This window comes from Cyphomyrmex costatus, unplaced genomic scaffold (assembly GCF_001594065.2).
Source record: "Cyphomyrmex costatus isolate MS0001 unplaced genomic scaffold, Ccosl1.0 scaffold837, whole genome shotgun sequence".
Lineage (NCBI taxonomy): Eukaryota > Metazoa > Arthropoda > Insecta > Hymenoptera > Formicidae > Cyphomyrmex > Cyphomyrmex costatus.
Window position 1 is genome coordinate 167,417 of NW_017280416.1, and position 16,943 is coordinate 184,359.

The window sequence follows — 16,943 nt, forward strand, 5'->3', positions numbered from 1 at the left end:
TTCCATCCCTGTTTACATTGCGACATGCAATTGTCTCGTTTCAACACAGGGAGTGCAAGAGCCGCAGACGCGGAGAGTAGTAGAAAGAGAGCTATTTCGTTTTGGTCAAAACGAGACAAGCCTCCCGGTCACGGCTCGTACACATCACGCGCGCGCGCCACACACACACACACACGTATGGACCGCTGCGTGTGCCCCTCCCCCTCTCGCAGGCGTCGCGCGCGCGCGCGCGCGTCGCTGACGAAATGCGATTGGCTGCGGGTACGCGTGCCTTCCCCCACTAACGCGACGAAGGCGCACGAGCGAGGCCGAAGCGAGAGAACGATACGATACATCTCCCCGATGGTCTCCCTTCGTCCTCCACCTCCAGCTGCTATTGCTATTTTTGTCACGTATATACGGCACTCGCGCGCGCACTCACACGAGCGCCTATATGTATATATGCAAGTCCCCGCGGAGGTATACATCCTCGCGCGTTTCTATGTGTGCGGTGACACCGAGTCGCAATTAGAGTTAGAGTTGGTAAACTGGTCGAGCTCGCGCGCGAGGAAGATCCGAGTGCGTTGTCAGGGTGTCGTACAGAAGACGCGTTCTCGACGCGAAATCGACAAGTTTCTCAAGAGGAAGAGTTTATTGTTCCCTCTGTGATCGTGATAAGTATTAGCCGCAGCGAAGCGACAATGTCCGTGATTATGGATTGTTATCGTCAGTAGCGGGCGCTACGCGGGCTGAAGCACTGTCTTCTCGACATACATATATATATATCTCCCTCTCTCTCGCACTTTTTCCTTCGAGTGAGAAGAAAGCACAGCCCGAGGTTGAAATCTGACGTCTCCTGTCAATCCGAATAACACCGCGAGAAGTTGTCCTTCCGCCTGTGTGTGTGGTGTGCGTTTGTTCGCGCGCGGCCTTCGCCGGAGAGACGATAATTTTTATTCCGGAGTTCAGTAATCCACAGTAATCTTAAAGCGCACCTTTGTTTATCGGCAGATTCGTCGCGTCTCGCGTCGCGTCATCGTTTAGTCTCTTGCTCTCTCCCGTGTTGCTCTGTTTCGCTCTTTTATTCAGCTCCTATCAAGCGGGCCAGTGCACGTAAAGGACCTAATACTCACCTCTGTGTACTCCTCGGGGAGTGAAGGGCCTTGATCTCGCGTTCGATAAAACCCGCTCTGGAACTCGATCACCTTCCCTCAAATCCTTAACTAGCTATCTGTAATGTGCAAGTACAGCAAGGAAGCCGGGAAGACCACTACGTCGACAATTAATCTCGTCCACTCGAAAAGGAAAGGAATTTTCATACACATAAAAGAAATGTTCAACAACCCGATAAGTCAAAGAAGTTATAGAAGCTTCTTGACGTTTCGCTTGTACTGAACGGCCTAGACCTTGAGAATCTGAGCAAAACGTATCTAGAATCGCCTGAACAGCGAATGACAAGAACCTCCAAGGGTCACGAGATGTCAACGCTGTAAGTCAGGTAGCTCAATTGACGGGGGAGATACAAACACAACGGCAGTTTCAAGCCCTCCAAGAGCCACAGTTTACAGCGTAATTAGAAAGACCGCCGTCATCAGCAGGATGAAGTTGCTAGAGAATACACATTTGGAAGCTATAAACAGTGCCTTGTCCATCAAGACCGGAGATAGCAAGATAATCGGAAGGTAACGCAAATGGAAGCTACTTAAATTTATCTTATTACGAGTGTTTTCCATTTGATATGAGTGTTGTCCTTTGTTGTGTATTGAATGTCAAGAAAAATACAGTATTTGTGTCAATTTGTATCACTAATGTCCATTTCCATTAATGTAGAATAACTTTAACTGGGTTCAATTTACTCTTTTATGCCGATTGCCAATATATAGTTCATTTTTTATCTTGGAGCAAGTATTTATATTTTTTTTAGTTTTAAGAATTAGAAAAGGATAAAGAGCAAATTGAGAACCGAGATTAGAGATAATCTACATAGAAACGATCATTATTCTAGTTCTAAGATTAGAAAAGATGGAGAGAAAATTAAACAAGATTAAAATTAATGAGTGGAAATAGGATTTTTACCTAAGTAGGAAGCACCCTTGAATCATTTTGTTAATTTTTTTACATCACGTCTTTATTATTGCAGGATTGAGAGTTACTCCTGCAAAATGACAGCCAACGATAAACAAATGTACAAACGGTACAACGCTGAGCAAGGAGGTACACCGCACGATTTACAAGCTTTATCACCACCGCAGACATCTTTAGGAACGTCTCCGGCTCAAGGATGTTTGAGGTATCTTTGAAAGATACCTGCCATTCTTGTAGAAATTTCGGTCAATTTAAATAATATTAAGCCATCTCGTGCTAATTGCACTTAATTTTCAGGATAAGATTTTGCCTTCTCTTGCATATGTATATGCTTAAGTCGGTATTAATTCTTATTACAGGATCGTTTTAAAAGCAACGTTTTAAAACGCTAATTTGGATCTGTATTAGCATCTTGATACATATTCAACAATAAATCGTTACTTAAATTTTTAATCTTAAGCCGTAAAAAATTGACCAGTCATAATCGAATGTGAGAAGAATAATCAAATGTAATTTTGATAAATTTTTTACGACTTAAGATTCGAAGCTTAATGGCTTATTGTAGAAAATCCACAAGACATTACTTAGGACGGACTGTGAATATCAGTTTGTGATTAGTTTATGACATCTTAAAACTTACAATTTTTTAAATATAGTTTATAAATATAAGAATTGACTGGTCTTAGTTATTAAATTGATAACACTTTTATCGTAATACGTTTTCCTACAGTCATAGCGTTTCCGGTGATGAAGAGGGTCCATTGTGCGACACGATCAGCAAAAAAACGTTATTTTATCTGATCGCCACATTGAATTCAACCTTTAATCCGGATTACGACTTCTCAGACGCTAAGAGCCACGAGTTCAGCAAGGAGCCAAGCCTACAATGGGTAATGAACGCAGTGGATGGTAATCTCAACGCTACTGCGGGCGATCATTATCGATCATTACGTTCCGCTCTTTGGGCGGCTGTTGATAAAGAGATATCATTGCAAGGGTGTGATATTTACAGGTAAACATTCGATTGTTCCTATAGCATGAAGTAGGAGTAAATGTAGAATTATTTAAGTGAGAATAATACAAAATAATGTAAGAGAACGGTTTACAGTTACAATCCAGACTTCGCGTCAGATCCTTTTGGGGAAGACGGATGTCTGTGGTCCTTCAATTATTTCTTCTACAACAAAAAACTGAAGCGCATTGTATTTTTCACGTGCAGAGCGATAAAGTAAGTTTAAACGAAAAAAGAGATATTTTGTCCTTTTTTCTCTCTTAACTTGTAATGCGATTTATCCGTTTTGTTTTTCAGCCCTCTTTACGTGCCGGATTCTGGAGTAGACTTCGCTATGGATGAAGATGACGAAGACGGTTATTAGACCTTTTGCAAGCACACATACACAACCACACACACGCGCGCGCGCGCACAAACACATATTCATATTTGCAATTCTTAATCTTCAAATTTTGAATCTTCTTTGATTTTTACTATAAATGATTCTGAACTATTTCGGATACAATTTTAGAATTTCAGTGTTTTTTTTGTCAGTCATTAATACGTCATTCTTACGACAAAAATCTCTTATATCATAAAGGTCTTACTTTTGTAGTTTATTAAGCGATATTGACCTTGAATACATTTAAACGAATCTCTTATGAGAAAATTATTTCTTTTAAGAAGTAGATTATATATATCAATATTGTCTCTTTATAAAAAAAATCCTCACAAATCTATTTAGATCAAGCTAAGGATTTTTCTCTGTCTTTGTGATGTATTACGTTATTACTGTCAACATAATATTATACATATATTTTGAAGGCAAATTGTACGTAATAAAATTCAATAATAACTCTGTTATATATAACATTTCCTCAGTCATAAAATAACACTAATTGCCTTTAATTTTATGGGCTTTCTACAATTAGAAAAACCTGAAAATGAATATCCTTTTGTGGTTCCCTTATATACTACATGAGTTAAAGGATGAATAATCAAAGTTGATTGTTCGTCCTTGTCTAATCCACGTCATAATATGGAAAAGAACCACAAAAACGTGAACATTACCCTACGATGTTTAATACACGAAAAAGGATCCACACTCAGGTTTCCCTCTGCTACAATAAACTATTAGTCGGAATCTACAGTAAGTGTTTTAAGCCTTAAACCATAAGAAATTGATCAATTACAATTGAATACGGAGAGAATAATCGACTTCATCTATTTCTTATGGCATAAGGTTTAAAAATCTATTATAGATCCAGGCCTACCTATGTAATCTTTAAATCTTGAGTCATAAGAAAAACTAATCGATCATAATATTATCCTTCTTGCATTTAACTGATATTAATCAATTTCTTATGGCTTAAAATTTAAAGCTTGTACAATGATTTATTATAGAAAACCTATTGTATATATCTTAGTTATTTAAATATGAAATTATTATTTATTAGAAGTGCAAACACTTTAGTTCATTAATTTCGTTAAATGAAATATTTAAATAATGAGGTGAGAAAAATGTTTCATGCAAAATTTAAAAATAAAAATCATGCTTTCTTATCCCCAGTTAAAACAAGCATCAAAATTAACTAGTAAATTAATTTGTAACTAGATCTAGTTACAAAGTTAAGCAGACTGAAAATAACTAGTGATTCCGACGAGTTTCGATCCATTCTATTTCTTATCATGCTGGCACGTGTTTAATGCTCAACGTTCGAGCGTACGTCAGTGTCGTCAGTGCACTTCTATCCGAATGTTTAGCGGTATTCCGCGAGCATCAGCGAGTAATATTGTCGGATTAACTAAGTCTGTTTTGAGAACCCTCAATATGCTTCGGTTCTTGGTACGTAAAAACATGCAGCTTTGCGATTTCGAAGACCATTTTATTTGTCACTTTCTTCTAATGATTTGCAGATCAGTCTGAGTATTGGAGTATATGCCGGAATATACATAGCCCAAAATTATGAGGTATGCAAATCCAATAAGAAATGCTTTTGTAACTTCAATTGGTTTACATACAAACAAAATAAATATACACAAACAGTTATTAATTCTTCACGTATAAATAATACTTAAACTTTGTTTATCGATCCCATCTATCTTTTTAAATTAACCTGAATTGAAAATTATGTAAAACAAACTCTGTACCTATTAAATATTTTATAAATTGAAGCTAATTTTTGCCATAGGTGCCACGAGTGGATGAACCAGCAAAACTGTACCAGCGAGTAATTCAGTTTCTAGATGAGAATAAAAAAAAACCATAGCGTAATCACAGCAATGTATATTTCTAAAACCACTTCCAATACTAGAAGACAGATATGCCATTATTGATATATGATGTAAACGTAATATATAACTCTCAAGGAAACATCGACATATACCTGTGTGTGTATATATATGTATACGTATTCAATACAATGTACAAAGACAAGTCACTCTTATTTTTCCATATGTTTATTTTAATAAACAATATTTAAACGTATGATACGTAAGTTTTTGCAGTATAATTTAGCTATAATTCACGCCGACGCATATGCTGAATACTTACAATACCGCCTGATCGACCCCTTTGCATCAAATGTACATGAAACCTCCACCGGAGTATTCCAATCTCGTCTGAGGCTCGACGAATGCCAGCCAATCAGACGCGTGTGTCGGCAGCAGACCCATCGACTGACACTTGTACAGAGCTAACGCGATATTCACTAACTGTCCTAGGAAGTACACAAACTTTTGTCCGCACGCATGTGTACCTTCGATCACTTTAAACGCTGAATACAGGAAGCATGTGATTATAGAATGGCATTGAAACATTTATGTTTTCAGTATTTACAATTTCGTATTAACTCACTTTGCTGAAGAGTGAACAGCGCCTTGACTGGCTTGACGATAAGCATACCGACCATCATGATAGGGAATATCGAAACGGAGCTACCAGCCATATACAAGATAAACAGGTTCATAGGTACTTGTTTGAGGGGTCCCAAAGCCAAATCCCAAGACTTCTTTATTATCAGAAGATTAGAATCAGACTCTCTCATGTACTCGACATTGTGAAAAAGGCCCCCAGTAGGTGTATACCCTGGTGGAGATGGTATCTCTATATTTTTATCCTGTTTCGTTCTGTAAAAAGAATGTTTGATTTACTAATTAATCATTGTTTAAAAAAAAATGCCAAACGACAGATCTCCGTCTTCTTTTCAGCGGCGGCTATTTAATCGAGATTCAAATATGAAAATGCTCAGACAAGTCCAAAAAGGAGACATAAGACATCTTAAAAGCATGTCTGAACGACATTTTAATGATGTCTTATGTTCACATTCTAGACTTTTTCTTCTGAATACAGATATTGTAAAGATTGCGTCTAAAAAGAATAGACGTTAATAATTAATACACGAGTAGTTGGCTAACGTCGACGATTGAAATACCTTAAATCGACACGTGTACTTATGGAAGATGTGCCAATTAGGTTACGTACCTGTGCGCAAAGTCTAGGGCCCACTTCAATCGTTTGGAGCCTTGCTTTGCGTTCATTGTCATTGTTATCCAGGAATTATTTGCGCTGGCAAAACTTCGTACTGTTTATCCTCTCGATAAATAATTATGGACGATGAGCGATGACGTGAATAATCGGTGACATCCGGAAGAGGGATTATTCCGATTATGCGTGGTGTGGCGATCGCTGCGCCGATTAATGGCGGATTTTTCGAACTCAGGCTACTCAGGACGGTAGCGTCGATAACGTGATGCCTTGATTAACGACAAAGATATCAAGGATGGATAAATTCGGGGGGGAGGGAAGATACCCTATAACAGAGTCTGGTTGTGAACAATTTTGTTAAAACAAAAGTAAGAAAAAATGTCTGTTTTATATATTTTAAGATAGAAATACAATAAGGACAGAAAAAAGCAGGATAAAAATTTAAAATAGGGGAAAGAAAAGTATAAATGGATATATGAGAAATAATATTTGTAAACTAAATCTCCTCGTAAATGTTGAAAAGAATAAATTAGTTTATATACAATACATGTGCTATTTCATTTTAACTTATATATATATATATGAATAAGACTATATATATAACAACTCGTAGCCAAATTCTGTTATAGAAACTCTAATGAAGGGAAAGGGTTCCCATATGAGATTTATGAACACATTAGTTGATATTCCACACATCCTGCTCCTTTTTTTCATCTTTTTTTTCATCGTATACATGATACATAAATTAATGCGTATAAATAGAAATGAAATTGTAATATTTAAGTATAAAACTAGCAACGTTACACGGTCCCGTCGAGTCTTTGCGACGAAAGAAAAGGAGTCGACTGCGACATTAAAAAATAATGCGATTGATTACAATGGGGCATATGATATAGATATAAAGTACGAATTAATCGGTCATTAACCCGCGGACTACACACGTAAATCTGTGAGACCAGAATAAAAAATTTTCAGTCGTCAGTATTGGTCAGTATCATTCGAACATTTCTCCTAAAACATTTATATTTTGCAAACAGACTTGACTTTTGATTTCATAATTATACTTTAATACAAAAATGTGTACGTAGCATTCTCCTGGAGAAAGAATTTGTTAAAAAGTCTGCACTTTTATTTATCTCTTGTATAGCAAAAATTGGCAAAAATTTGGCTATCTCTAAGAGACCCAACATATACAAAAGCATGTGTAATCCTGAGGTTAATGAATAGCTGTATGTGGAGACAGACGCGAGGCGCGCAAGAATAGGAAACATTGAAATATGCATAATAATACGTCTGATTGCCGGCAGTGTGGGTGTATGTATGTATGTGAATGTATGTGTGTATATATATATATGTGTAATTTATTATTTATATATATCATTATCATTTTAATACAAAATATGTACACACAGCACATAACATACGCATGACATGCATACGCGCGCGCATGCGTATACACACGTGCGCAGTTGTGATCGAGAATTCGAAAACTACGAATCAAGGCTGATGGCAGTGTTTGTACCTGATACTTTTAACGACCTATCGGAACTCTTTGACAAACGTATTCGCTCTTCCGGCTTCAGGATCTCGGCTATGATCTTCTCGTCGGTGCGTCGAACTTGTGACGGACAAACAACCTCCACAGGCTTCTTTTTACGTTGAAGCCCCGCGTTGCACGATTCACTGTTGCCGCTGCCACCCCCGCCACTGCCGCCACCGGCAGAGGAACTCTCCTCGGCGACCGATGCCAGTTGCGCCGTTTGTATCTCAGTCAAAGTAAGTCTTCCGTTAATCTTGCCTTCCGCAGGATTTACAGATTGCTGCCAAGGGCTAACCTCAGAGCTAGGAACAGGTGATTGCAAGGGATTCTCCTCTGTGCCAATCGGAATCTTCAAGATGTTGATTGGTTCGACGTAAAGCTGCAAAGTCGCAAATTATCTTACAATCAAAAAGGAAGAGAGTTACTCATACATATATTTTTATTTATTAATAAATGATAATATTTAATTTATTATATAATATGTTTATCAATCCATTAATATTTAATATTTAAATTTTATTTATGTATAATATTTATAAATACAATGAATTTATATAGAAATAAGAAACTCATAACAAACAATTTCATATAATTATTAACTTATAAATATCATCATATTAATGATAAATTTAGATACGAATTCTTTGCATAACCATTACTTCAACGAGTTTTTATTTTTAATAGTTTTTTCAATCAATTATGCATTATGCCAACTACAAAATAACACTGACGCGAATTCTGACAATCATGAGTCATGCGATTATATGAGAGTCGACCCATGGAAACATGCGTCAGAAAAAAACTTACCGCATCGAATGGAGAATCCAGAAACAGCTCTTGCAGAAATTGCCGTGCTGGCATTCTATACGTACCGCTACCCAAGCGAGCAGCTACGTCCGAGAACAAGCAGGTATCCTGCAAAAAGCGAATGTATGTAAAGGACACTCCTATGTGCTGTTGCAGAAACAGAATGTATGACATACCTGGAACTTCTCGGGATACTGTTGCCTCAGTCTAAGTAACGATTGACGACTGTAACGATACCACACTGGATTTGCAAGCCGTTGGGTGTGTCTAAGTATCTCTCTGTGCAAACACGACCGAATTAAACATAACGTAATCTTATAAAATTTTTATCATTTATTTAATATTCTTTATATAATTTAATTAATTAAGAACTATAATTCTAAAATAGGTTTCTGTTTATTCAACGCAACCATCATGGACTGTGACGTTAGAAGCGAACAAAATTAATAAAGAGAAATCTTGCAAACTATATTTTTTTAAATAAAACATTCAATAAATAAACAATTGATAGAATAGAATTGTAAAATATACTCGAACTACCCTTGTATTTAGGTAATCAATACATAATTATTTACAGTAGAGATTCTACTGTAATTGAAATTGAATTATGCCTAATACTAGAAGTTATATGATAGCTGTCAAATTAAGATAAATATTTTATTCTATTCTGAAATAAAAGGAGAATTTTCAGTATATTTTGCAAGAATTTTTATTATGTGTTTTCTCGCTTCTGATGTCGTCAATTTGAAGATCCGTGGTGAGTGATCAGATCATATTTTTGATACCTTCGCAATTTCATATCCTGCTCCGTACCAGTGTCCTTGCCACTCTTGCCATGATAGCAAATGAGACATGTGCGACAGTGCTCGGTATCGGCATCACACTCTGAACTGGACTCCTCATCGATCTCTGTTGTTTCCAACTCGGATCTAATACTATCCTCGAGAATGGTCGGCTGAGATGGCTGAGGAGGTTCGGGAAAGATCGTAAGTAACTTCCTCGGCAGGCAGACACCCATATAGAATATGTTTTCATTATCATCTTCTGGAGGAGGTGGCGTCGGTGTGAGAACCGCGTTTTCCGCAATCCAGCTACGGGATGAATCATATTCCGACAGGCTCTGTAGCGAAAGACGGCCATCTAAGCTATACATCTGCAAAAAGAAAGAATTGTTATCTAACATGTTGTTTGAAAAAAACTGCTGAATTTAATTTCCAAGTATGGACACGTCTTATCACGTACTTCTAAACTACTTTGAGAATAACTCGGCCTGCGATGGCGTTGTAAACTACGTAGTCGCGCATATCCTTCAGCATCTTGTTGGCTTAGTCTTTGAATACTTGAAACGGGGCTTGGAGTTTCACCTCTCTCTCTAAAAAAAAATTAAAAAAATATACAACATTAATAGCAAAACGCAAATAGATATTAAAATAAATATAGAAATTAAAATATATATTTAAATCTATCTTTTTTACATTTATAATTTTATACCCGTTTCCACCAATATAGATTAATTTTAATCTCGGCTTAACTCTTATCTTTTTCTAGTCCTAAAAATTAGAAAAAGATAAAGAGCAAGTTAAACCGTGATTAATCTACATTGGAAATAGGCATTAAACTATAGAAATAGAAATAAAAAAATTCCTATTAAGCTACAATATTTCGACAAGTATAAGCTCTTCAACTTAAGAAGTCCGTTTCAGATTAGAATGATTTTAATATCTACTCTCTCGATATATATTTTTGTTTCACTCACGATAGGAAGTATCGTCGCGCCTCGAGATCCGTGGCCGCGCTCTCGGATCGATTCCTGGTGCGGCGTACGATTGGTTCGAGCAGTTCCGGTTTGCCGTCGCTGAGGCTACGGTGATGTCGCTGCACGGGGATCGGGCTTGGCATAGGATATCTAGTTGAGGGTGGTACCACGGGCCAGTTGTCACCACGTCGATGCCTGACGCATGGCCAGTTGAAGTTCACCAATATATCGGCTCCAGCTCGTGTAGTGCCGATCAGACTGAGAGCGTACATCGCAGTGGCACGTACCGAATAATACGGACATGTTTCCGCCATGGACGTAATCATCTCAATGATACCCAGGTGACTTAAGTGTTCAACACCCGCGACAGACGTGCCTGCATGGCCGAGGGCCCAGAGAGCTGATTTGACCTTGAGAATGCCGCCGTTTGGGCCGACAAAATGATCATCGCGCGACGATTCAGTCTCCAGTCTCCAGCTTCGCTCCGGAGTAGTGTGTCTGGAATCGTCCATGCTAGTCTTACGACGAATCTCCAACAGTGATTCTGTCCGTGGTTGGCTCACCGTGTCATGAGGTTCATTCTCCACTGTTTCGTAATCGGGAATGGTCTCAAGGCGGCTACACTGCTCGACGGCTTCGTCCGTACCGGACTCCTCCGACATGATGCAAACATCATCGACAGCAGCAGAAGCCGCTGTCGCCGCCGCTATGGCAGCGAGACGATTCGTTCTGATACATCGTGAATTGGACTCTGAGTCGCGACCGCCAAATTCCAGCTTGAATCGTTGCAACACTCGAGCAAAACGTTGTATCACATTGCGGCGTAATAATAATTGCATTCCCAAGTCATGCTGCGCCAATTGGCCGATTAAATGCGGCGGTACGTAGATGTCTCGTGGCATTATCACCACATCATTGGTGGGCCTTCTCTGATAGTTCCCAGACTCGTCGCGTTGACGATACGTCAATGCATCATGTATCTCTTCTTCTACAAGACCCACGTATCGCTCGGCAAAACCGCCTGGTCCGATCCATTTCTCCAACTCTTCGGAAGGTGCAGCGAGACTCGCGAAACCTTGCTGAAGAGAGTAGAGTCGGATCTTCAATAAGTAACCCTTGTCACCCAGGTGCTGCAGCCACTTGTCCCAGTCGCGTGATTGTCCGCCCTGTTGCAACAATGCCTCCAGGTACTCGGTCTCTTCACAAGCTTCGTGTAGTGCCTCTAAAGCGGCCAGTGCCACGGCCGTATAGCTGTCCGACAATCGATCCGCCAGCAACGCCATCGCCCAACGTACGGCGTCCGTCATTCTGGCGCGAAGAATCAGCCGTAGGAACTGCGTAGCATACAGGCGCGTGCTCCACAACGTTGCCTCAGAGATGATCTTGCTTAATACCTTCCTATTGGGACCGTCCCGAGAGTAATCCAAACTGGAGACAATCAGTTTGACGTAACAGTCATGATTAGTAGCCATCGCGAGATCTTGCAACTTTTCCAGCAGATTGAAGCTCTTGAGAACCACCGTGCCTTTGGCCGAGTGGCTCAACTGGCCGAGAAACAGGAAGTATTTTTGACAACACGTGGTAGACATATGACGTGGTGAGAATAGGCAATCGTGTGCAGACTCGGCAGTGCGAATATTGCCGATCTGCTCGGCGATGTCCCCGATCAGTTCGTTAAGCAATCGTGCGCCTTCCGGTTCATGTAGTTCCAACAAACAGTTTAACAGATCGCAACCTGCAAGGGTCGCCTCGCGCGCTAACGTTGCGCTCGTACCCAACTCGACTCTGCTATAGCCATTCCACGACGGTTTAAAGTAACGCACAAGTCGTTTCATGAACAGACGGTGATCGGAATCATGAAGAATTCGTGTCGCGTCTTCGCGCGATCGTAAAATCGCTCGCACCACTGGCCAGTTCCAAGCAAGAGCGTCTTTCGAGCTAAGCACTTGCGCATCCTTTAGCAGGGGCGTGATCGGTGATTCTCTGCCGATTCGTAGCCAATGCCTTCCGGATGGACGTTGACGTCGTGGCAGAATCGGACGTAACCAAGTGCCCGCTTGAAGAATACGATCGAGGAAGAGACTTGCTGGCGTCGGTCTGCGTCGCATCATGATGTGCATTCGCTCAAGAATGGTGACTGCCGCTAACGCCTGATGTTTGCCGGCGCTCGCGTGTTCTAATAGATTCGGTAATGGCGGCGTAAGGTCACAGAGTTCGGATGGTAGGAGCGAATGTGCAAGATGCAGTAATGCGCCCAACAGTACCGCCGCGCGTACGGAAATGAAGGTGTCACTGGAGACGATGGTTTCCGCGAGGGCTCGATGCAAGCCACACTCCAGAAGAACATACACTAATAACGCCGAATGTATCTCTGTGATGTTGGGACAATGTGACGACAGAGATGGCAGTATAGATTTTCCCTCGGCGGCTACAAAGCCTTCCGACAACTTCCACGAGTCCCGCGATCTGCTAGGATCGACTGCGGCCAGCGCGACGTCCGGCTCGTCAGTCCAAGTGGGTAACGGCAGGTCCAGTAATTCGTAGAGCAGTTCTAGAACGGCGCCACGTACCTCCAATTGGTCCACATATAGAATATCCGCGATGGCCTTGAGACCCGAATTATTGTCCGGCCGACAAAAGTGAAGGATGCCCGGATACGATCGCAGGATGCTTAGCAGGGCGAGTTTACTGGCGGCGAATCTCTGTTCGCGCTCCTCCTTGGTTCTTTCCAAGCTCAAGGAATGGAGTTCGCAGTAGGGCGCAGCGAAGCATAGAAGGGAGACGCTAGCACGCGTATCGGGATTGTTCAGCAGCCGTAGCAGCACTCCGACGACGGGTTCGACTGCAACAGCGGTCTGCCCGGTCATCGCGGCTCTGGCTAGCGTGCCGACGCCACCGCAGCTTATCAGTAAATTCGAATTTAGGACGCCTAATTCGCACATAACTGCTAGAAATGCTTTAAATGCACAATCCCTTTCTTCTATGCCACCATTCGTTAAACTAATCAGTGATCTCGCTAGTACGGAACTGAAATGCTTAGGAGCTAATACCAGGATCCTCCTGACGAGTCGAAGAGCTTGTATCCTCTCCATTTCATTACGCAGGTTAATGTCCATGCTACGTGCCAAGAAATATGGATACTGCAGTCTGTTGATCGCGATGACATCTTGCTCCTTTTTGAGCATATAACGCACCGCCCGTAATGCAGCAGCGCGTACTTGCGTCGCTTCATGAACCAGACCCACGCGCAAGCTATAAAAACAATTTTGCAATAGGTAATTGGTAATATAATTGATGGTTTGAAGACCTGATAATTAGGCAGATTATAAAGATCCTACAACAGAGTCTGATCATGAATGACTTTGTCAAAAGAAAGAAGAGTATATGTATTTCTTTCCTGTATATATACTTATATATTACTTCTCTCTCTCTCTCTCTCATTCTCTCATTTCGACTTTTACTATTATATTACATTCTATAACTTCAATTAAGATTATATATTATGGTCTTTCTATAATAAGCTGTTAGTTACCACTCATATAATAGCAGTAAATCAGAATTATAAGCCATAAATCTTAAAAAATTTACATCCAGAATAAATCATATTAGAATATTATGTCACAACATTTTAGCCAATCAGAAGGATGGTCCTTGGAGCAAAAATAAAATATTATATTATTAATCAGTCATAATGTAATTTAAATTTTAAATCATAATAAACAATGTAAAATTTAGCAATATATTCACACAGTCACTAATTACTTATTTGTTGTTGCTTTATGACATACTACTAACTAGCTTACAACTTGCTCTGACTTCTGATCTAATTGTAAAAAGTTTATTAGATAATATAAATTAGAGCGAGATAGTACAAATATAATAATATATACAAGAAAAAGCACAACTTTCTTTCTCGTTGCATTTTGATAAAACTTCTCGCTAGACTGTTATATGATCTGTAGGACAGAAATAAGGTCTTTTTTTTATGGCTAACCTAGTATACACTTTTCATATTTGTAAACAAAATAGATATATAGTTTAACATTGACGAAACAAGAAAAAAATTCTAGTGTAATCTAATTCAACAATAAAAACAAATCTCTATTTGTCAGTAGATTCTTACCAACAGAACAAATCTTCCGGAGAGTATCCATAATCTTGGGAATCAGTTTCGCTGATCAACTTAACAATAGCATTGAGATACGCTAGCTTCTTTACGCTTGGAACATTGTGCCGCTGGCAAAGATTAGTTAAAACCTCCTTGACATTCTCCTTTAATCCTACAAATAAATCAATTCTTCTTATAAATTATGAACAATATATAATGAAAAAGAATAATAGTTAAGTAAACACTAACATAACATCAATATTTTAGGCTCAACAAAGTAATTGCTAAGTACATGTGTTGTGTTATATTTATATTATTAAGCATGAAATTATAATATTTCTAATTAATAAATCAAAGGCTACAAGCCTAGCTAAATAATTATTGCTAAATTTAAAATAAGGTATAATCTAGTAACTAGGCTTATAGCCTATGATTTATTAACTTGAAATTTTATTTAAGCTTTGATTTGTGTTTTGCCTTTTTTATATAACATTTCTGTTATGTTACTGTTAATTAATGTTTCCTAGAAATCATACTTTGTAGATTCTTGGGCAAAAAGAACTAATAATTAAAGTAATTGCTCAATATCCTCAAATGAACCAATTTGAAAACAGAATATATATCTGAATTGATTAACTGTCAACTTCTTTCTATTTCTCTGATCTTTTTAGATCAGGTCGAGTATGAATACATTTCCAAATTCTCGAATAGTAAGAAATCCACATCATTTGATATTGTTGTAAGATACCCGATATTTTTTGTCGTTACAAACACGCGGTGAACCGGTCGTCAACCTCGAGGAAGGATAAGACGCAGCAACACGGGTTGCGCAACATTGCGCAGGCGAAAGGTAAACAAATACGGAAGTGCGAAAGGTCTCAGATGGTTAGAATCGACGGAATTTTCGAGGGAGGAGGGAAAAGGAGATGATCCGCGATCGCAGATAGGCAGGTTAGGTTACTAACCTCTTGACAGATCGAGTTGGACGTAGCTGTCCTCGTCTTGGCGGCCTGCAATCAGAAAGAAAAACAAAAGAGGAGGCGTGAATTGCCAGGCACTACGTATCGCGCGATTTAATTGTAACAGTCGTGGACGCACTTCGACGAGATCGGCGGAGGCTTCTACCCCACATCATCCAGCTCGAGATTGCCATTATCCGAGCGGAGCCTTGGCTGGACGATCCGTGCGACGAGGATGGGCCTGTGCTCCGAGTTCTCTTCTTCCTCAACCGTCACGATCACGCTGCTCGACGACGCTCCTCCTGGTGCGTGCGTTGTCGTCGCGCGTCACCCGCGAGTTGCGATATGTCATTCTCGACCGCGAGCGGAAGCACCGACCGACCGTACGGACGAACAATCTTCGAAGCACTACGAGTGCAGGCAGACAAACGTGCGTTCGTGCGTGCGTGCGTATACTTGAAATGCCCAAAATTGTGCATGCGTGCGTGAACACGCGAGAATGCCTATCGACGGATGTCACTCAGCAGTCGACGCGCCGAATTTCAGAGCGTCGCACGCGTCACGTTGATCGGCGAAGTCTGGCGGAGTCGTCTCGATTCCAGGATCGACTCTATTCCGTCGCTGCAGCGTCGAACAGCTGACGATAGTGACGAACGAGAACTTGCCCAGGAGGCACGAGAAGACGAAAATGAAAACGACGGAAACGGGGGCGAAATCTCGCGGCGCCGCGCGCGCTTTCGCCGCTCCGCTTTCGCGCTCCTCCGCATGCCCGGCTGGCGAATTGGCGAAGGCGCCGCGCGTGGTACCGCTCTCGACTCAGCGCGGATACCGCCCACGAACGTGGGAAACAATTGAACGGGTTGCGTGGTCCAAGTCATGAAAAGGTAGATGTAAGGCCGATATTCATAGTCGATTCTTATTTCAAAACTGCCTTAAATTATTGGTTCGTAACACCTCAAGGCTGAACTTTTAGACCGGAATCAGACTACGCACTGAAAATTGAGATTGAAAATTGAAATTTGACCAATGAGGATAAAGAAATTTTAGCTCATATTATTTTGATTGGCCAAATTTCAATCTTTCAATCTTTAATCTCAATCTTCAATGCGTAGTCTGATTCTGGCCTTATTTTGATTGATCAAATTTCAATCTTTTAATTTTTAATCTCAATTTTTTAATACGTATAGTCTGATTCCGGCCTAAGAATTGACCAATCACAATTGAGTATTCC

General features: G+C 40.1%; 3 protein-coding genes across 3 annotated transcripts; 1 reads left to right on the forward strand and 2 right to left on the reverse strand.

Moving 5' to 3' along the window:
- The first annotated feature begins 511 nt into the window (after positions 1–511).
- Positions 512–5,543, forward strand: Maf1 (repressor of RNA polymerase III transcription Maf1). Its single transcript, XM_018549597.1, is given in 10 exon segments — positions 512–1,661; positions 2,120–2,269; positions 2,795–3,076; positions 3,173–3,292; positions 3,374–3,432; positions 4,677–4,723; positions 4,726–4,845; positions 4,848–4,901; positions 4,973–5,026; positions 5,248–5,543. Coding segments are annotated over 10 exon segments (1,047 nt in total). The 5' UTR covers positions 512–1,578; the 3' UTR covers positions 5,326–5,543.
- EMC4 (ER membrane protein complex subunit 4) lies at positions 5,542–6,601 on the reverse strand. Its single transcript, XM_018549596.1, has 3 exons — positions 6,540–6,601; positions 5,913–6,184; positions 5,542–5,832 (listed from the first exon to the last, which is right to left on the reverse strand). The coding sequence occupies exons 1-3, from the start codon at positions 6,599–6,601 to the stop codon at positions 5,636–5,638; spliced, it is 531 nt and encodes a 176-aa protein (XP_018405098.1). The 3' UTR covers positions 5,542–5,635.
- On the reverse strand, positions 6,601–15,906 carry rictor (rapamycin-insensitive companion of Tor). Its single transcript, XM_018549595.1, has 10 exons — positions 15,852–15,906; positions 15,719–15,763; positions 14,769–14,925; positions 10,646–13,897; positions 10,132–10,261; positions 9,675–10,042; positions 9,066–9,168; positions 8,890–8,997; positions 8,065–8,461; positions 6,601–6,811 (listed from the first exon to the last, which is right to left on the reverse strand). Exons 1-10 carry the CDS (start codon positions 15,904–15,906, stop codon positions 6,783–6,785), a joined length of 4,644 nt encoding a protein of 1,547 aa, XP_018405097.1. The 3' UTR covers positions 6,601–6,782.
- Positions 15,907–16,943: the final 1,037 nt, after the last annotated feature.